This window comes from Triturus cristatus, chromosome 8, assembly GCF_964204655.1.
Source record: "Triturus cristatus chromosome 8, aTriCri1.1, whole genome shotgun sequence".
NCBI classification, from domain to species: domain Eukaryota; kingdom Metazoa; phylum Chordata; class Amphibia; order Caudata; family Salamandridae; genus Triturus; species Triturus cristatus.
The window spans coordinates 796,370,579-796,393,066 of record NC_140591.1 but is presented as its reverse complement, the minus strand read 5'-3'; the positions used below and the strand labels follow the sequence as shown (position 1 = coordinate 796,393,066).

The 22,488-nt window shown below is 42.3% G+C and overlaps 1 protein-coding gene across 1 annotated transcript in view; it reads right to left on the bottom strand.

The window, feature by feature from the left end:
* The window catches only part of BMX (BMX non-receptor tyrosine kinase), an 891,026-nt gene that overhangs the window by 81,523 nt on the left and 787,015 nt on the right, over positions 1-22,488 (bottom strand). Inside the window, exon 18 of the mRNA XM_085620470.1 lies at positions 15,858-16,015. Coding sequence (XP_085476596.1) covers positions 15,858-16,015 — 158 coding nt within the window. The remainder of the gene's footprint in view (positions 1-15,857; positions 16,016-22,488) is intronic.

Sequence of the window (22,488 nt, the reverse complement as noted above, 5' to 3'; positions counted from 1 at the left end):
ATGCCTTCTGTGAATACCGAAAGTCTTAAAATTAGAATTTTTCTCAGTTTAGTAGTAGTATAGGTAGGACTCCTAACTTTAGGACTCCTAAATGCCTTCTGTGAATACCGAAAGTCTTAAAATTAGGATTTTTCTCAGTTTAGTAGTAGTAAATTTAGGAGTCCTAACTTTAGGACTCCTAAACTGAGAAAAATTCTAATTTTAAAACTTTTGGTATTCACAGAAGGCATTTAGGAGTCCTAAAGTTAGGACTCCTAACTTCTGTGAATACCAAAGTGAGTAAGTGTCTTCTGTGAATACCAAAATGAGTAAGTGCCTTCTGTTAATACGAAAATGGTAGTAAGTTTAGGATTTTGTCTTAAGTTAGTTCTGTGCATCGGGCCCTTTGTCATTTCCAGTGGAGCCCATTGGTCTTTACTGTTAATGGAACTATATGTAAATATTTGCTCCTAGAGCCCTCTCCTTATTGATTAAAAAAGATCCATGCGACAATTTTCAAGGTTTGTTTGATGATCCCATCTGACGTTTGAGTCTGGTAGTAGTCTAGTGATTGTTCAGACCTGACTATGTGACAGCACTGCAGGAAGAAACTGAATATTCCAAGTGACACAAAAGCTTTATATCTATAATCACGGGACCACATGATGCCTTCTCAGAACAGTTTTACAGCAGAAATTAACGGGAGATATTGTTCTTTAAAAATAACACTGATTTAACAAAGTAAAAGATTTACTTATATACACACATCTAGATGCATATATTCTTATTTTAATGAATAATAGCACTTCTAAATCAATGCGCTTCATTTATTTAGTAACAATGGTATTGATATTTATCCTACAATTAAATGTTATATTTTTAAAATGTAAGCCTGTTTACAGTTACATTATTTATTAATGTTTGACCAGAATCATAGGGGTATTTATTTTTAATTAATCAAATTGATGGCCTTTGTGGGGGGCATAGCTAGGCCAGGCTGAGAAATGGCCGGTGACTAATAGAGCACTGCCTGCCGAGTCAATAATGCACCCGGAATCCGGCCATACGAGCTTGATGACCTACAAAGCGGGTCAATTTACGGGCTGCCTTGAAGAAGGTGCCTTGAAGAAGCTGAGGTACTGCTGTGGAGAGGCATGGAGGTGAGGGCTGGACTGAAGGCGGTGTGGCCGGTTCATGAACACGCTGATGCCGCGGGCTTGAATGGCCCGGAAGCCACACTGAGGCAGTCTCTACTGGGCAGCCTCGGACGGAAGAGCTGCTGCCACGTGGGGCCCCTGGAGAATTGCTGACAACAGCACAGCTGGGGAGAGGAGCAGTGTCCCATCGGCTGGACTTAGGGCTGTGGCGGTGGAAGCGCACTGCATGGACATCTTCCTCCGGTCCACCTGGCTTAACAGTAATTTCCTTGGAGGTGCAGGAAAGCGTGTCGGGGCCTACGGAATCTGGGCACTCCTCCAGCCTGTTAGGTGAGGTGACAGCTGCATGAAATCGACAGGGCCGTCGTGGCACTGGTATCATCAAGCCAGCCCGCTATAGAGTCAGGAGTCCGCAGTACTAAGTGAGGCCACCCCCATCTCTCGGCCTTCTCAGCCTTACATTAAGGCTTCCCTGACGTCCTGGCAGTACAGGCACTGAGTTGAGGAGGATGATTAGCATACTCCCCTCGTCAATTGGACTATGCATTGGGTGGGCATTGCAAGGAGGGGCAGAGCATTGCTTATTATTAGTACCCCCTGGGGTGGCAGCAGCAGATAGAGCCACTGGAGGGAGGTTAGACTTTCATCCTGTGGTGGTGATGTGAAGGGAGTGTCACTTCAAACGAGACATTGTTTGGTCTAGACACCTTGGGCCTCATGAACTCTACCCACCAGACTTGGGGCTGCCTAAGAATCATATTAGAAGGCTGCTGGTGGACATGCTCAAGTGCCACCTAGACCAGGTTAAGCAGCAACTGGACATGCACGACGATCGCCTTGATCAACTGGTATAAGATGCTGATGATTTACATGCAGAGGCAATGGAGCAACTACTCGAAATGGTCAAAGTGCTGGAGGTAATCATGGTAAAAAATAATGATCTTAAGGCACGCTCCCATCGCAATAATCTCAGGATCACTGGAGTCCCAAAAACCACCAACATGGCAAGAATGGAATACTTCATTGAGTTCATTCTCACGGATCTATTTGGAGATAGACCATCTGATGTGCTCATAGTAGAGAGCGCACACAGATCGCTGGTCCAAGGCCCCCTCCAAGAATACCGGCTAGACCATTAGTTGCATGATTACTGAACTACTGTGACCACGATATGTCCCTGTGCCTGGCCAGGGAATGAGGATCACTTCAATACCAAGGCAGTCAGATATCCTTCTACCCCTACTACACCATGGCTCTGCAGGCAGTCCACTGGGAGTTCCTCCCTGCTAAACAAATGCTTCAGAAAGCGGAGATTCCATATGCCTTGGTTTATCCTGCCTCACTTCAAGTAACCTGAGAGGGCAAACAACAGTTCTTTACGGACACCAAAGCAGCCTTGAAATTTGCCAAATGCATCATCAATGACCGAGGATCTTCCCATGGCTCTTCGGTGGCAACTAGAGAACATCTGCTGAGCGAAAATGACTGACTTGATATCCCTTTGTGTTCTGTGTCGCTGTTTTATTCCCATGCTAAGATTTACTTGCTAGGATAATGTTTCTATTTGCGACACCCTCACATGAGTCTTAATGTTGGAATACAAGACACGTTCACCTTTAACAATTCTTTGATAATGCATTAAGTCTATACAGGATGTTTATTCTGAAATTTGCTCGATGGTATCCTTGACTTGGCTAGCCTGCCGTACATGGTACGGGGTGTACACCCAGTATCACTCTGCCCACGGGATGATTCCTCTTCTGAGTTGTTCTCAAGGTTTTGTTGGGGTGAGATGTGATGGTGCACAACCAAGTTCGGAGGTTGTTGTAGGTGGTGGGAGGGTAAGTTTATCATATGTTTTCGGATGGGCACTTATCTGGTTCAACACACTAGGGCACACTATATTGGGATGAGAGCTATTGTGCATTGTCCTTACATTAGTCCAATGCTTTCACATGTACAGTTTTAAATTGTTAACATGGAATATACACAGCCTTAATGACCACTGGAAGGCACGTCAAGTTTTTGCATACTTACACTGAAACTCCATAGATGTCTGCCTGCTGCAGGAGCTCCACCTTGCAGAAAGTTCCACCACTGAACGTAGGTCCAGTTGGGTTGGTGTGCATTACATGGCTGCGTATTCAAACTATAGCCGAGGGGTGCCAACTGTGATAGGAAAGGGGCTGGCATGGTGGAAGAGCAGGGTCAAATTGGACAAACAGGGCATATATGTTTTGCTGGTTAGTGACTACTGGAACTCTATGGGCCTATGCAGAAGCATTATGACCTGGTATGACACTGTGAGGTCGCAACATTAATATTATACTTGACCCTGAAATGGACAGAGCCAGCCAAACTAAGCGACCATTCCCACGGGCTGCTGGTCAACTACACCTCCTTATGCAGGATCATGACTTGCTTGATATATGGAGTGTTGGGCATGCCAACCTGAAAGAAGGGACCTGTATAAATAATGGACAAGCACTGCGGTCGTGACTAGACTATTGGTTGATTGTGCGGGATGTGGCATCATGGTCAGCACAGGCATTACACCTGCCACATACACTCTCGGTTCATGCCCTAACGCTATTGGAACTGCAGCTACCACGTTCCCTCCTTGGCCTTTACTTGGACCACTACGCAACCAAGTGTTTCGCAAAGATATCAAAACTACAATTATGGAATATTTTGAACATAATGATAAGGAGGACATTACTAGGGCAACCCTCTGGGATGCCTTAAAGGTTGTTATCAGGAGGGCTTGCATTGCCAAACAGGCAGGGGTACTTTGTGAATTGAGGGGGACTCTAGACGCCTGAAGCGAGACATCAGCGACCTTGAGGTACTCTTCTGTATTAAGCGGGATCCGCAGCTACTTGTTGACATATATAGCAGATTGGTGTAATTTGAAGAGGCTGCCCAGAGGGAACTGCACTATTTGGGTTTGGAGACACAGGTACAATGCTTTGAAGAGGGGGCTAAGCCCGAAAGGTTTCTGGCACGACTGCTGTGGAAACCATGGGCGAGTCAATAAATTACAGAAGTACAGGGTGACACAACAGGCACATACATTGGTTAAGCATCTGTCCAGGAACTTATGAAGACCTTTTTTATGCTATATCACATCAGACAAGAGATCACCCCAGTGGATCCCTCTGATTGCTTCAATTCGATCCAACTCCCATGGCTTGAGGAAGACCATAGGTGATACTTAAATAAACCCTTCACAATTAAAGAAATTATTGGGGTGATCCGTTCCATGCCTGCATAAAAGGTACCTGACTTAGATGGCATCCCAGCTGCTTTCTATCATGAATTTGCTACAATACTCGCACTGCACGTAGTAGAGGTATATGTTAAGGCTCTCTTATCTGGCGTGCTTCCTTTCTCCAAGCATGAGGCCCTTATTATTACTATATTAAAGCCTGGAAAGCATCCTTGTCACTGTGTTATGTTATTTATTTTTCATAGCGCGCACAGATACTCAGGAGTGTCTTGGCGCGGAGCCAGGGAGGGGTGGAAGAAAGAGACCTAGGCAAATAGATGAGTTTTCAGGAGCTTTCTAAAACTCATACAGACCGCTCTCACTAATTAATATAGATATTAAAATACTTCTTAAACTGCTCGCCTCAAGGCTCCATCCCCTGCTCCCAGCAACCAGGCGGGATTCATACCTGGCATGCCCACCTCGCACAAATTCTGAACGTTCTTTGCAATACTTCACACCATTGACACTTCTCTGCATACCATAACTGTATTCTTAGATGCCACTAGGGCTTCAATTCCCTCAAATGGCAATATCTATTTGCTTTACTGTGAAGAAGTGGGCTGAGCTCCTCCTTTCTTAACTCAATAGGCTTGTTATACTCACAGCCCATGTCTCCAGTGCGCATCAATGGATGTGTCTCTGACTCATTTGTGATCACCAGTGGCACTCGACAAGGATGTCCCCTCTCCCCCATCCTTTTTGTGATTGCGATGGAACCGCTCACAGCTCGGCTACATCAACACCATGCAATATGGGGAGTTGCGTTTTTCCCCGCTTAATATTAGTATCGCTATAGGTAGACAACGTCATCCTATATGTTAGAGATCCTCACACTAACCTAGACCCCTTATTCAGGAATTTACCAGATTCAGGGAGATATCTGGAATTGATATGAACTGGACCGAGTCCATTGGTTTTCCCTTAACAAATGCTATTCCCCAAATTGACTTGGAATTCCCACTTGTATGGCCGGGGGTGTTGTCAAAATTTTGGGGTTGTGGCTTAGTATGAATATTGAAGAACTGTGGAAGAATAACTATGGCCGATAATTAAACTGGCTAGACAATAGAACTGCAGGGTGGAAACACCTAACACTGTCATTAACGTGCCACCTCGCCATAGTAAAAATTATAATCCTGCCTAAGTTCCTCTATTTATTTATAAATTTGCCCCTTCAATTCTGCCCACAACTCAGATCAAGGCTTATCTCAGTCTGGGCAGGCTCCCAACCATGCATTGCTTGGGAGATTCTGACACTCCCCTTTGAATAAGGCAGGTTTGGTGCCCCTGATTTTGATCTCTATTACTTCAGCTCTCAAGCCCACTTTGCACATTCCTGGCTGTTCCCAACACACTTCATGGTGCACACAGCAACTGAATGCAATCTTGTTGCTCTCTTGCTCCTGTAGATGGCACTTTCCCAGACCCCGATTCGTCCGCACGGTCGAGTTGACACAGTTGCTTGCATGATCTGGACGTGGGAAGAGTTGCGGCACAGGGCTCAAGTTTAACATCTTTTTGCACCATCGGTTCCACCCCCTGAACATACTTTATTGCCCATTACAAGAGACTCCAGAATGTGCACCAAATTGCGCGAGCTTGAACTCATGACTATGGCCGCAATTTACCCCAATGACATATTTATAGCACCAAAGAAAGTCATGCATGTTGACACAGTTATGTCCCTTGATACATTTAAATACTACCAATTGCGCACAGCTATTTGCGCATTACATACATTGTTCTTTGATGCACCACCAACATTTCAGGTGCTCGAAGCTTTCCTCACTTCCCCTACAAACCACAGATTTGTCTCGAAACTGTATGCTGAGATGCAGACGTCAGCGCCTGTGCACAGTCCCACTAGCAGGACGGCTTGGGACGTAGATATTAAACCACCACTGACTGATGCACAATGGAAGTACTGTTGCTCACAGTTGTGCGTACTGTCCCCTAACTATCGCCTTTGACTCATTCATTTTAAATTCATACATAGATCATATCATACTCCAATAAGAATAGTTAGGATGGGACTGGGCATGGACCAGTAGCGGTCCGTGGAGCGAGTTCCGTGGAGCGGTGAGGCGGGGCAGGGGAGGGGCAGGGTGGGGGAATGTAAACACCGAAATATGGATGAACGGAGGTAAGTACACGTTTAAATAAATAAAACGAATTCCTTTGCGCGCGCTGCATCGCAAAATGCTAGTAATGATGTCATTGTAAATAATGCAGCTGGTTTTGAAGATGGTGCAGTCAGGCAAGGTTAACCAATGGAGTTCCATCAGAATGGGTAGGATGTGATCATATTTCTTCAGGCCCTGGATCAGGTGTGCTGAAGCATTTGGGATACCTCTAAGGGGTGCCAGTGTGGCATCTAAAAGACCATGGAGTAGGGCCTCACCACCATCCAGAATCAAGAGCACGACAGCTTGAACAGCGGTCCTGAAGTCGATTTTTGAAAGAAACAGTTTGACTTTCTTTAAAATAGTGACTGGTACCTGGCCGTCATTATGTTTTTGGGAATGCATTCCTTGAGGGAGAGGTTGATGTCCAGGGTTAATCCAAGTGACCTGGCAGGCAGTGAAATTTGGAGTTCGAAGCTGTCAAGGTTCACGTTATTGAGCCAGATTTGTACTGTATCCTGTTTATTTCTCTTAACAAAATGCAGGATATCTGTCTTGGTTGAATTGAGCTTCAGGTAGGCGCTGAACATCCAGGTCTGGACGAGGTACAAGCAGTGTTTGAGGCTTTGGAGCACTGGGGAACTGCAAGGGTCCACAGGTGATAGGGATCTTTTGTGACATGGACGTGTCCACATACACAAACTGTTATTAGTTGGACAGGTAGGAGGGGATCCAGTGGGGGAGATTGCCAGTGAATTCCATTCAAGACTCCAGGGTGCATATGAGGGTGAGGTGGACTGTGTTAAAGGCTGCCGAAAGGTCCAAGAAAATCAAGAGGCAGAGGAAACCCTCACTTGTGGTCAAGATGGCATTGTCTATGATGTGTAAGGTAGTGGTTGTATTTTGAAGCATTATCTGAAGCCAGACTAGTAGTCGTGCAGGAGATGGTTAGCAGTGATGTGGTCTTGGAGTTGAACATAGACTGATTTTTTTCAATGATCATGAAAATGAAAGGTAGGTGAGTGATGGGCCAGAAGTTGATGAGGTCTTTGAGGTCTAGTATCAATTTTGTATGAGTGGGTGGATTTGGCCTGTCTTGAAAGCTTATGGCAAGATGCCTTGAGTGAAGGAGGCATTAACAATGGCAAGACGGAGTAAGAGAACTGTTGTAATGTAAATTCTTCCCTATTGGTTTTTCCCGTCCTCCCCCAGCCCATTGTCCTTTCTAATTTGACCGTTTAGAATGTTGGTAAGATTCTACTGCAGGCGCCCGGCGGTAACTGTCATTCTGGGCTATGGATATCGGTACCAGCAGAATGAATAAAGTGAGCTGTACTTACTGTGACGGAGTCTGCTGAGTTATTTCACTGGCGACGAGTGTTGCGTGAAGGGCAACCATCGATATCCCCTTCGTGTGTGGCCCAGAGGCACTACGGATCTTCACTGTTTGAGTTTGGATAATATCGGAACAAGTAGTGCAGTTGACGCAAAGTCTTCTGAATCTTCGGTGGCAGTGAAGTTTGAAGGGCGCCGCTTCTTCCGTGAACCAGCTAGCACAACCCAGGGGAGGAGCGTGTCGGAAAACATCCGGGTTGTGAGTAACCTGAGGAAGCAGCGTGGTGAGGGGCGTTGCCACAGCTTGACGAGAACGAGATTCATGCGTGTGCAGCTGTGAAGCGTGATGAAGAAGTCATCCGGGTCATAGCTGGCTGAGAGAAAGTTGTTCCAGCAGCTTTTGATCTGTAATCAGTTCCGGGTGGATACGAGTTTCGTATAACGTTGTGGTGGACGCAGCGATTATCGTGAAGTAAGGAAAAAAAATGGCGAGTTTGCAGTTTTGGTGCCGCATTAATAACTCTGGTAAATTATACTAGGGGGCAGTACTATCCTCTGAGTGAGTAGCAGTGAATTTTGTCAATATTTACTTTGCTTATGAGGTGAAGTGACGTTAAATTTTAAGAGCTTTTGGAAACTGCGTAGTGACAGGAACAGTGGAAAGCTGGAGATCTCACAGTTGTTCAAGTGGAAAGAGTAATAATTATAGACAACTGTTATTCTAGATTCTATTAAGCAAGTTAGGTAGTGTGGTGAGCAATATGGCAGCAGCAAGTATGAGCCAACCGCCTCCATTCCTGTCAGAAGCCGGGGAACCCAGTATGACATGGAAAAACTGGATAAAAGGTTTTGAGACTTATCTAATAGCTATTGGCGCAAGTGGGTTTTCAGCACTACGTAGACAGCATATTTTGCTTCATAATCTGGGAGCGGAGGGAAGAAAAGTTTTTGATAGTCTGCCAGATATTGAGGAAGATGACGAGGAAATGGAGGAAAGAGATGTGTATAATGTCACCTTGAGGAAGTTGGAATTACAGTTTGCGGATGAAATTAATGTAGTTCTGGAAAGACACAAGTTCTATGGGAGAGTCCAAGGAAAAAACGAAAGTGTGAGCAATTACATTGCCATCTTGAGAGGATTGGCCAATACGTGTGAGTTTAATGAGTTGACGGATTCGCTCATAAGAGATCCGTTAGTGAGATGCACTAACAATAAGAAAATACAGGAAAAATTGTTAGTTGGGAATCCGGATTTAAGGAAAGCCATAGAAATTGCCAAGAGCATTGAGCACACGGCTGTATGTATAAAAGAAATGTCTGTCTCTAGTGACAAGGATGTGAATAGAATAAGCGAGGAACTGAAACAGGTGTGTGCTGTGAACAGTAAGAAGAAGTATGAACATTTTAATGAGCACCAGAAGAAAACATTGACAATGGATAACAAGTTGAAATGTTTTAGGTGCGGCAGCACTAGTCATTTAGCAAATAGCTTGGGATGTTGGGCAAGAACGGCATTGTGCAGAAAATGTAACCGCAAGGGACATTTTGCGCGTATGTGTAAAGACATGACGGAGAAAAATGTAAATACCATTGATCAGCAAGATGAGAGTAATAGTAGATTTGTATTACAGGTCAAAGTTGAAAGGAATATGAGTGTGAATAATGTAGACTTACCCAAATGTGGAATAGAATTAGAGGGGAAAAAAGTAGAAGTCTATGCTGATTCATGCTCCCCTTTTACATTCATTAATAGTGAAACATTTCTATCTAAATTTGATGAGAAAGTTGTGTCGCTCATTGAACCAGACGTGGTTCCTGTGGGATACAACAAGGATCCTATACCGCTAGTAGGTATGGCTGTTATGAGGATCATGTTCAAGGGACGCAGCACAGTTGGTAAGGTGTATGTAGCCAAGAAGGGTTCGAACCTTTTAGGGTGGGCACACCAAAAAGATCTTGGTATCAAACTTGATCCCAGTGCAGAAGTTCCTGTTCTTCTGGTGGATAGATCTGTTTGTGGCACGGAATTAATTAAAGAATTCCCTGAAGTGTTTACAGAGAAATTAGGATGTTTGAAGGAGTACCAACACAAAATAATTTTAAAGGATAATGCTAAACCTGTAGCATATAAATGTAGAAATGTGCCTATTTTACTTAAGGAACCCCTCAAACAAGAATTAGAGAAGTTAGTAAGACAGAATGTCATTGAACCCATTGAAAGTGCGGAGTGGGTTGCTCCCATTGTTATTACTTCTAAGGCTGACAACAAAGCTATAAGATTATGCATTGATTTGAGGGAGTTGAATAACAATATATGGATTGATAGACATCCCCTACCCAACATCAATGAGATGTTAAGTCAAATAGGTGAGGCTGAGTTCTTCTCAGTTATTGATTTGTCATCAGCATACCACCAGATTGAGTTACACCCTGATAGTAAACCTTTAACATCGTTTATAACGCCTCTTGGGGCGTTCAGGTTTCGAAGGATGCCGTTTGGTCTGGCTTCTGCGGCTGCAGTTTTCCAGAGAGCGATGCAAGGTATTCTCAATGGTATAGACTCTGTGTTGTGCTTCCAAGATGACTTATTAATTTTTGGAAAAGACAAGAAGGAACACAATGAGAATTTCAGGAAAGTGTTAAGCAGGCTAAAGGGAGCGGGCCTGACTTTGAGAAAAGAGAAATGTCAGATTGGTGTAAGATCTGTGACCTATTTAGGGCATGTAATATCGCGTGAGGGAATAAAACCCCAAATCAACCTGATAAATGCGATCAAGTCAGCACCTACACCTCCTACTAAAGATGAAGTAAAATCCTTTCTAGGGTTGTCGGAATATTATTCCAAGTTTGAAAAAAATGTTGCGGACATTACGCATCCTTTAAGACTATTGTTAAAGAAAGATGTCAAATTTGCATGGGACAGGGACTGCGAGAAAGCATTCCATGACCTAAAAGAAGGTATCAGTAACGCACCTTTCTTAGGACATTTTGACACATGTAAATCCACAATACTCACAACTGATGCTAGTACCAAGGGGTTAGGGGCAACTTTGAGCCAGTTGGTTAATGGGGTAGAAAGAATTGTGGCTTTTGCTTCCAGGTCACTGTCTGAGGCGGAGGCACGTTACTCCGTAGTAGAAAGGGAGGCATTGGCATGCTTTTGGGCCGTTAAACATTTCAGGGTGTTCTTATGGGGTATCCCATTTGTTATAAAAACGGACCACATCCCTTGGTGAATGCGTTTTCTGTCAAAAATATTGAAAGGACCACACCTAGAATTTCAAGATGGTTCCTAGGGTTGGAAGGGTATAACTTTAGAATTGTTTACATTCCAGGACCCAGCAATCATGCAGCGGATTTCTTGTCTAGATTACCTCTACAAGCCACTGGAGAAGATTTTTATGGGGTGGATGAATTTGTGGTGGCAAGGGTAATGGACGGCATTCAGGAAGATGAGTGGAAGGTGAGTGTTGGCAGTGATCCTGCTCTAAGGAGTGTGAAGGAATTTGTAACTAAAGGGTGGCCCAGTGGATGCTCAAGAGTAGATAACAGTATAAGAGGATATTGGGATGTGAGAGATGAGCTCTTTATACAGGATGATAATGTGTATAGAGGGAGTAAACTTGTACCTCCAGAAAACTTACGTGAGAAAATTGTATTGTTAGCCCATGAAGGACACTTAGGTTGTAGTCTCACAAAAAACAAGATCAGATTACACTACTGGTGGCCAGGCATGGATTCCATGGTGGAGAGGAATATAAGACAATGTGTGAGTTGTGCTTATAGTGATAAAAGTAAACATATACAAAAGGGGAAGATTTCAGCTGTGGAAGTTCCTGATGCGCCTTGGAATAAATTGGCTTTGGATATTATTGGGCCCATTGATGTCAAGGGATTAAATGGTAAATTCATCCTAACGTTAGTAGATTACCACTCAAAATGGGTTGAGATCAAAATTGTCGAGAGTGTAGTTACCAGTATTGTCATCAAGTTCCTCCAGGAGGTATTCAGAAGGGAAGGTATACCCAAAGTATTGATTACGGACAATGGTGTTCAATTTACGTCTGTGTTGATGAAAGAGTTTTTGCACACCTTTTCTGTGAAACATCAATATTCAGCACTGTATTGTCCTAGGGCTAACGGCCTTGTGGAACGGGTGAACAGAATGATCAAGGATTGCATTCAATTAAACACCATAAAAGGAGTTGACATAAAGACTGAATTAGACAATATGATTTGGTCATATTTGATAACACCCCATTCAATAACTAAAGTTACACCTTTTAAGGCCCTTAAAGGAAGGGAACCTGGCACCAGATTAAGTCCTTTATGGCTGGTGGGAAATGACTTAGGGGCAGTCAATAGAGATGAGATAATGGAAAGATTACAGCGCCATCAAGGGCGTTACATTGATAGGTACAACTCAAAAGTATCAGAGAAGAAGACTAGCTGGGAAGTGGGGGAATGGGTAAGGGTGAAACTACCCAGACACACACTTTCAGGTAGCTCCAAGTATTCTGAAAGGAAAAGAATTACTAAAGTGTTCAAAAACGTGGTTTGTCTTGAGGATGGGCAAATTTGGAGTCAGGACAGAATTATCAGAGATAACAGCATCAATTTGTGTGACCCTCTTCGAGAGCAAGCCCAAAGAGTTAATGAACAATCTCCTTCCAGTTCCGGAGGAAGGGATTTAAGAAACCAATGCAAGAAGCCAATATGGCACAGAGACTACAGTATGACATAATGGTTGCACCTTTCATATTATGTTGGGTTTTTCTTTCAGTTCTGACAACATGTGTTATATAGCTATGTATGTTGCCATTTTGACAGAGAGACCTCTTTTTGACTTTATCGTTGTTTCCACATTATATTTCATTGTACTTCAAATGTTTTATAGGAAGGAGATGTGTTGTAATGTAAATTCTTCCCTATTGGTTTTTCCCGTCCTCCCCCAGCCCATTGTCCTTTCCCATTTGACCGTTTAGAATGTTGGTAAGATTCTACTGCAGGCGCCCGGCGGTAACTGTCATTCTGGGCTATGGATATCGGTACCAGCAGAATGAATAAAGTGAGCTGTACTTACTGTGACGGAGTCTGCTGAGTTATTTCAAGAACATCTCCAGAGAGAGCCTTAATGAAGGACGAGGGTATGGCATTCTCCTGGCTTTGATGGAGTTGAGTAAGTCAGTGAGACCTCAAAGAGAGTGGAATTTGAAGGCTGACCTTTACAAAATTCTACAGGAATGGGAGATTTTATGAATTAAAGCGGGCTTGGTGTTGCTGATGTGCTGTTGGATCTTCTGCATTTTTCACTAAAAAGAGGTGATGGTATTGCACTTTTTTGTGGAGTCAGAAATAGGTGGGTCCAGAAGGAGCCTCATGCAGTGCGTTATTGTCTTGAACAACATTCTGCTTCTGTTATGACTTCAGTGATGGTGCTGATATAGTACTTTGTTTTGGGTGATGTGAGTGGAGCAATTGATTATAAAGAGGTCCTCTGGAGTTATTTTGGTTTTTCTTCCATTTTCTTTTATCTACGGTAGATCTTTTATTTCCAGCAAGGTCTTTAGGGTACCAGGGAGTTGAAGGCTTTGGTTTGCACTTGTGTTCTCTAAGTGGGATGTAGATGTTCACAGAGGTTTCCAAAATATTGTGGTAGTGGTTTAGAAGGATGTTGGCATTGGACGTGGACTTGATAGGTGAGAGATGAGTTCAAGAATGAGGTTGTCTATGGGTAAGTCTTTAAATGATCTGAACAAGTTTTCTTTTTCTTCTCTTTTGAATTGACCTTGGTTAGTTGGTAGGATGCTAAGCAGGTCAACAACAATGGCAAAGTGGTCGATCCAGTCCAGAAGTATGTGTGATTTTTATTGGATTGTTGTTGATGTTGACAAGAGAAACTGTGTATGTGGCGTTGGGAATATGTTGGTTGTGTGACATGCTATACCACTTTAAGTGTGTCAATGATATTGAAGAGTGAGACTCTTGTTTTTATTTAAGGTTGTGTTGTTTGGGAAGTTGAAGTCATCCAAGAGAGTGGTAATGGCATGTCTGATGGAGGCGATCTGGAATCCATCAGTCCTTGTTCTTAGGAGGACTGTAGTTGAGATTCAAGGTTGCAGTTTGAGTTGCAGAGACAAAAAAACGGCCTTTTAGTAGATCGCAGAGTTGAGTGTTACTCGCTTACCTAGCAAGGAATAGCGGAAGGCCATACGGTTGACTGACACCTATGTGCACACAACGGATGTTGTAGTCTGTGGGAAGAAGGATATCTAGGATGTTGGGAGATGTGGTAGTGAACACTATTTCCGGGATGAAGAGGGTATCAAGTTTGTAGTAGTGTAGTAATGTAGGAGTGATGAGGTCTGTGGTGTCTGATGTTTGTAGTACTGCAGAGCAAGCATTGATGAGCATAATAATGTTTGTGATATAATTCTTTAAAAAAACACAAGGGCTCTAAATGTAGTCAACACGTATGCTAAAATCTCGATTTGATGTGTGTGTTTTCAGGTGTCAAATGCAACTCATGTGCTCATAAATAAAACTGGATTAGAACACCATCACAATGTGTCATCGTTTATTTAGGGCTGTTTGTGGTATTTTCCCACAAGTTCACCTTGTATGTATTTAAAAGTCTCAAAGTCTAGAGGTACATGCTCATTTAGATTTTTCAAGCCACCATGTCCCTTACGATCCAGGTACTTATTATACAACCTATTGTTGTACAACTATGGTTGCTACTATGTTACGCAACTGTGTTATCACTGTAGCAATAGACAAGATAACAAATGTGCCTATTTTTGGAATGGCCTTAAGGCTAGATGTGTTTCTTCCTTCCACTATTAGTTTTTCTCTTCACTGAGTGAGGTGTCATTATGTCTTGGATAAACTCAATGCAGTGCCAATGTTTAACAAGTTAGTAACTTGAACTAGGATTCTGGTTCACCCGTACAATCTGCTGCATCACAGAGGGCAGAACTCAGACATTGTAAAAAGACAACCTTTAGCAGATCTCCTTAATCTTTGTTTTCTAAGAGTAATAGAGACATTAAGAGCCTTAGGGAAACCCTGAACTGTGGGGCACATGGTACAGGGAAATGTACAAAGGGCAATTGTTCTGTTGGCTCTTGATTACCTCTATGGGGCAACATGCTTTATCTCTAATCCTAAAACTGTGGGTAAAATATTTGGCTCTGGGAAAGAGGTGAGCGTTCTTCAGGACACCTTTACAGCACCCTGAAATTAGAGCGAAGGAAGGAAAGGTGTTTGTGCTCCTATAACTTAGCACTCATAACACTTAAAACCCTAAAATAATCAGGGTGGTGTGCTGAATTTTGAAGAACTGCAGAACACTCCATGTACTCATGAAACACGATGACTCTGCAGATACTTTGAGAAATTCAGCGTTTCTATGTATATTTCACTAAACCAGACTTCTGCACCCAACATGCATCACACATAGTGGATACACGGTCAAGTCGTTCATTGACATCCAGCTAAAAGAAAGCTGGGATGGGCTCCAAAAATGTAATTATTGGGCTAGGGTGCAGACCTCCTCCCAAAATGTTTTAGGGCATGCTTCATTACCAGCCTGCCAGAATCCTTACATCAGGCGGAAAAATGCCAACAGTACCCAGATGTAGGTGCAAACCTTTGGGAGGTTAATATTTTGTAATTGGGTTTTCCGTACCTCAGAATACCATGTCTTTCTTCTCTCTCAGAAAATAAAAACAAAATCACAGTTATGTCTCTTCAGTAAAGCTTATGTTTATTTCTAAAGGAGATTATTGACTTTGCTTATGGTGGTGCGAAAATTGTGTGAAATTCAAGAATCTAATTTGGTGCTATATGAAACTCACAAAATAAATCGGAAATCCAATATTTCTTCGTGAATCAAATGTACATTGAGAAGTAGAGGTTGGACATTGACACATTTGTTAACCAATGTTCTAATAATGTAATCTCTTCTGCATGCAAAGTAGTTTCACTTACTTCTTGCCAGCAACTGCCCATTATTTCATGAATCCTTCTGGAGGCCAGCTGTGGTCGGTAAAGGCGGTAGCCCTGAGAAATCTTTTGTATCACCTCAGCATTATCATACAGCTCATATGGTTGCTTTCCTACAGTGAACACCTCCCACATCAGGATTCCTGAAGGAAGGTTCATATTATGAAAATATCGATGCCAGAACTTTTTTCTCATATCAATCTATGCTAAAGAAAATAGTACACATTTATAAACAATTTATAAACATCAAACATCAGGCCTCATGCAGCATGGATACTAACTAGTTTACTAGTTGATCGCTGCATTTCATCATGCAGAACTGACGGACATGAATTCCCATGTTTACAACAGTTGGAATCGGAGAAGATATTGAATACTGAATCAAAACCATAATTTACTGTCCATACAGTAAAATACGAATATATTGTAAATGCAATAGATATTGCCTAAACTGAAAGAGGTAAGCATAGATTTTTTTCTTTGACCCACACAAACATTTGCCTTTTGAGGTTCACGCTGGAAGCATTTTTGGGAACAAATCACAAAACATTTTTGACTAGGACAATTACATGTCTATGGTGCTAAGTAAGACAGGGTTTGATGCAAACACGTTTTACCACCGTGTTATGAAAGTAGATTTGCGGAGGATGGTAATGTGCCATGTATGAAAATGCCTCTTTTTTTGTGGCCATCCCCACTTTTTTGCTAAATTTTATTGCTGTTTTTCAGACTCTGCACACTGAGGACCTGCCGTCCTGTAAAGCCATATTATATGGTGGAGACACTACACCAATGGCATGAAAAGTTAAATGTCACCTGAGGCCTGCAGCGTTTATTGTGTTATCCACTAGTGTGACAAGAAAAATATATTTTCAGGCCTACCTGTTCTGCCCCACTGCTGCAGTTTTTTCCTCTGCCAAAATGACCCTTTTGACAGAAAAAAAAACATTTCAAATAATAAATAGCCACACCTACATAGACATTTGAGCCTACATGTTAGGGTGCATGGTATTTAAGAGTGGGACATGTAGAAATGCAATATTGGCAATTATATATGGTTACAAGACCACAACATCTATTTTAACTCTGAAGGGGGAAACTCTTTGATCTTACGACACATAGCAGTCAGCGTGATTCCATCCCAATGGGAGGTAGAGCAGGTCCCAAAATCTGTTTGGTGTAGCTTAGGACGAATGGACTGCTCCTTTCACTAAACACACCCCTGACTGGTGCACAAGCTGCCTTCAAGAGTGCAAGGCCTGTACCATCTTGGAGTCCTCTAGAATGGTGCATTTTGGTCCAGTTTGCAGTAAAGAAAATTGGCTGTGCAGCAAAAGAAGGTATGGTTGCACCTAGGAATTTTTGTTCTCATTGGTAAGAGAGTAAAGGAGTCACACCCATCCACTGGCTATTGAACTGTACAAATGTAGACCGCACCACCGGCTTTTCAGAACATTTTCTTGACATTCAGAAGAGCAGAAGAAGAGACCCAATTACTAAAGGTAAACTTACACTTTTGTCCATTTGGTATTCACAAAGTTAAACTTAGACCAAAAGTCTAATTTGTTACTTCTGGGTATTCACAATGGTAAGTTGCTACTAGCAAAGCTAGACCTTTGGTCTAAGTTTACCTTTGTGAATATCGATAAGTGGTAACGTTAGACTTTTGGTCCAAGTTTACCTTTGTGAATTCCGAAAAGCAGTACACTTACACAAAAGTGTAAGTTTGCCTTTGTGAATCGGGCACTTGGCTTGCACTTGCCATTTGAGGGTTTGTTGAGGACACCTGAAGGATGGAACTTGCTCTCACTTGTACCCAGGACAAAGTTGTGGAATCCAATGGTCAATTGGCTGACCTGCTGTGTAGTTACAGGGACACAACAAGCCACAAGAAGTTTTTTTTCAGAAGTGTTCAGTTGACCAGTAGCAACTTGAACTGGACTGAACCCTTCTGGTGGCCTCTGTTTTAATGTGTCCTTGCCCATAAGCGCTGCCTCTGAGGTCCTGGAGCCATAGAAGGAACCAAGAGGAGCTTCTTCAGAAACTTAAATAGTTGGAACTTTGAAAATGTTTGGACTTCCAAGACTTTGGCAGATACAGCCTCAGGCTTGCCTGCTGGAAGGTTTTGAGTTCAATAAAAACACTAAGGTGCTGATTAAGAGTTTGGTGTTGAGAATTTACTCCATCAGGGCAATGGAGTAAAGTATTTAGGTGATTGCCGCAAATTCTGCTACATTTCTAGCCAAAACTAGCATATTCATTTAAAGTCCCAGTGATTAGCAACCATTTACCTCTGTCTAGGGAAGCAAATACTGCAGCTCTCCAACTGTCCAGTTTCCATCCCAAAAATATGGCAGAGACCCTAACTAAAATTATCACTATTACTTCCCCCGTGTTGTATTGATGATCTCAGCACCAAGGTTAATCGCACAAGTTCTTTGATTTGTTAAGATTGAGAAAAGATTCATTAAATTTTATCATATATGTGCCATGCAGTCCCTTGCAGCTCTAACCCAAAAGATTTCAACTAAGAATCAAAGAACAGAGAGAAGTTGTGGAGGGCGTGGATGTTCCATGCACCACCCACCGTTGTAACTCCATCCATCAGAGGATAAGACTCAGAATTAAGGTCAAAATCTAAAACGTTGACAATTATTGCATGGCATTATTCAGCCAAAGTTCTATGGGGCATATTATCAAGAAATGGCGTTAAAATTATTGCCGCTTTAGCGGGAGAAAACTGCTGCTAAAGCGGCGATAATGGGCTTGATATTATGCCCTTGGGAAATCCAATAGAAGCCCATGTTCTGGTGTCAACATGGGCTTCTATTGGAATTCTCAAGGGCATATTATCAAGCCCATTATCGCCGCTTTAGCGGCAGTTTTCTGCCTATAAAGCGGCGATAATTTTAACGCCGTGCTTGATAATATGCCCCTATGTTCTTTTCAGTGGTGAATGCAGTAGCAAGGATCCTCTGATACTATCCAATAGAGGAGTTTCTGAATGTTTATAGGAGTTTTAGATGTGTAAATAAGGTAACTGTCCGTTCCCAGAAATGCAGCAGCAAAATTGAACATTCTTTGGATTGTACAGATTACATTGAGGAGGTTTACAATTTCTTTCCTTGCCCAATGGGCACATTTGACAGAGGTAGGAGGTTTTCAAAGACCCTCATTCTCAGGCAGGTTTTGCTTCAGAATGCAGCCCCATAGGTAATCCAGACACATTTTGAATGAATTTGTTAGGCATAATTGGATAAAGAAGGAAAGATACAGACATCATCAAGAGACAAAAGCAACATGTATAAATATTTTAGCTCGAGTGAAAATTTAAAATGGGAAGGCATGAGTATACCTTTGGACAACACAATTGATGGATGAACAGGTGTCAAGTTTGACTGGCTTAGTGACACTCTTCTCTGTCCATGAGACTTGTTATTTCTGGATACTGACACTAAATTTTAATTCAGCCGGAAGAACTAAATTCTAGTTAGTTGAGGCAATAGGAAATGCATTAAATACATAAGGTTAAAGGGGGGGCAGACAGGGAATCATTACAAAAGGATACAAAAGATCTGTGCAGATGTGTTTGTATTCATTACCACATTAAAGCCAGATCTATGGGTGGTAGTGGTAATAGTGGTGGTAATGGAGTCGGTGGTAATGGTGGTAATGATGGTAGGAATGGTGGTAGGAATGGTGGTTGTGGTAGATTAATGGTGGCAATAATGATGATAATGGTTGTGGTAATGATGGTGATAATGGCCACATTGATGATGGTGCTAATATTGTGAGTAATAATTGTGAAGCTAATAGTGGTGGTATTAATGGTAGTGGTAAATGTGGTGATAATGGTGGTGTTAGTAATGTTGGCAATGTTGGTGAAGATGGTCATGGTAGTGCTAGTAATAGTGGGTTTTTGGCAATGATAGCAGTGGTTGTGATGGTGGTGATAATAGTGGTGGTGGTGATGGTACTAGTGGAGGTAGAAACAGTGAATAATCACACTGTCAAGATGGCAAACAAAATTTGCATTGGCACTGTGTATCCTTTTTGATAAACATTACTATGCAGGGTGGCTGCCAGATGCTCTGAATATCATATCCAAAAAGAACAGATAATGTATTTTGCTTTCTCTCCCCAGGTGTCACTGGATTCAAGCTAACCTGGCTGATGAGGGATGATGCTCTGAAACCGGTCCCAGGATGCTTGTTTCCGGTCCAGGGAGGACCTGGCTTGCAAGTTCGGTCTGGACTGTTCCCATGAGGGTCAAGACTGATTTGCATATGGCTGGGTCTAAACTGGGGTGGCATGGTGAGCAAAAGAATGATGGTTTTAACCAAGATCTATTGACTGGGAGTGACTGTTTGATTTGCTCTTCATTCTGTTCATCATCTGTGTGTCTTTTGCTGAATGTCATATCAGCATCACTCCAAGGTCTTCAGTAGGGCTGCCAGACACTCAGCATTGACTATAAAGGAGTGGCCTGCTAAGCATGTCTGAGGAGTTACAGTGTACAGCAGAGCAGTACAGAACCAGACCACCATGAGCCATGGTAACAAGGAGGGAGACGTATATAAGAAGATGCGCTCATTGAGCCATAGTGAAGTGGTAACAAGGAGGGCAGCACATAGCTGATGCAGGAATCTTGCACAATGTTGGGACAGTGATTTTGGGGTCAGGGCGTCTTAATATGAAAACACAAAAATACAAGTAAGCAGACATATTAGAGTGAGGCTGGCGTGCGCGCTCCAATACAAACGCCTACTATACTGAAAGACTTACAAGAAAGGATCACTTTTTGTACACAGTGTAGGTATGAAATTGAATGTGTGATGACTAAGTGTACTTTTCCAAACTAAAAAAGTCCTTCATAATTTGTAAAGGAATAATTACCTAAGAGGTAGAAGGATGCATCAAGTGGCCATTTTCACAAAAATTAGATAAACCTACCTCTCTGCGTTAATCTAGTTCAGAATTAACAATATCTTAAACCAGAGTATGAAGGGAGATCACACAAAGAATCATTCATTGCAGGAGATTGACCTAACGCCCACTATTTCTATATTGGAAACAGTAAGTTTCACACACTGAAGATTTGTCAAACCAGACCTAAGAAGTACCTTGTCAGGGTACAAATCCGGGATTAAAGAGAAAGAAGCAGAAGATATGGGAAAACTTAAAAGAACAATGTTAAAACAGTTCACAGTATAATCCGGTAGAACACAGTGTGCAAGCAAACAAGGTACTTCTATGAAGACTGAAAAGGCCATGAATAGCAATATTGTATATTAAAAACTGGACAAGGGTGAAAGTATGCTTGTTGAAGTTATCGTTAGCTTTTTCCAACCAGTAGGCTTGTGTCAGAGTGTGCCTCTTTGCAGGAACTAGGAGCTCTGAGCCCCAGAGAGTTCAAGGTTTCAAAGGTTTGCAGAAATTTTAATATGTGAATGTTGCATCACCAGCCTGTGTCTGATTGTTAAAGAAATAGAACAACTCAGAAGGTAAACCTCTGATTTGGACATTGGCTTCCCAAAACACTGATCTTTTCATCATATCTAACTTGCTTCAAATGTACCTGCCGCTGGTTTATTCACTCCTAAGGAGTCTACTCTCCTACCACTTTATGGGGCAATTTAGTCAAAGTTCAGGGCATATTTACTGTTATATGCTAGGATGTTGTAGCATTTCGTATAATGTCGAGACTATTAAAGGCTATCAATCTTGCACGGCGCCCCAATAATAAACATTTTTGCCCTTCTGGCAACTATGAGAGGAATGTTCAAGTAAATCTTCAAAATTCAAAAGAACACAAAGGCAGACATATGTTTATGAAAGAGACAGTATTGGCAGACAGACCAAGGCCAACAGCTAGGCCCACACTTCTCTAGCAAACACGTCACTAAAGAAATGACAGATGATATAATGTGAGAAAGATGAAGTGCATGCTTCCGTTTTAGTGGGATATTGTTTTGGTCTTCGAGGCCATGATACTGCCTGGTCCTGCATCAATAGCTTTGAGATGTAAATCCACATTAACATTAACCCAGAGTAGGCATAAACAACATAAAACTGTGGGAGTGGTTGGGGTCTGCCGTAGCTCTTCTGTTCATCTATGGACTAGATAGAACTAGTGGGAAGATAAAGCTGCAGCATGTCTCTGACCCATTCTGCTTTCCTTGGCTACTGCCATTTGTTCATTGAATATTGGAAACTTGAAGTGAGCTGGAAATGTCAGCACAAGTTGAAATGTCTAATGTGACATGCTCTGTAACAGCTCTCTTTGTACATAACACTGTGGTCACTGCAGTCTGCACTGTCACTGCTTTCTCATTACTCATGTATTGATGCATTGCCTAGTAACTCCTCATGGGTAAATGATGTCAGTGGATGCACACACATTCATTAGAAAATGCTATAGGGCCTTCCACTGCGAATGGTAAAATGAGAAGGAGAAACAGTCATTCATTCATTGTGTACTTGACTTAAATGAGCATAAGAAAGCACTAATGTAGTGTCCAAAAGTACTTAATAACTGTACAGTATTTACGTAATTGAGCACCAGGTGGAATTTGCACATGTAGGCAATATATTCTTCTTCAATGAAAATATGAGT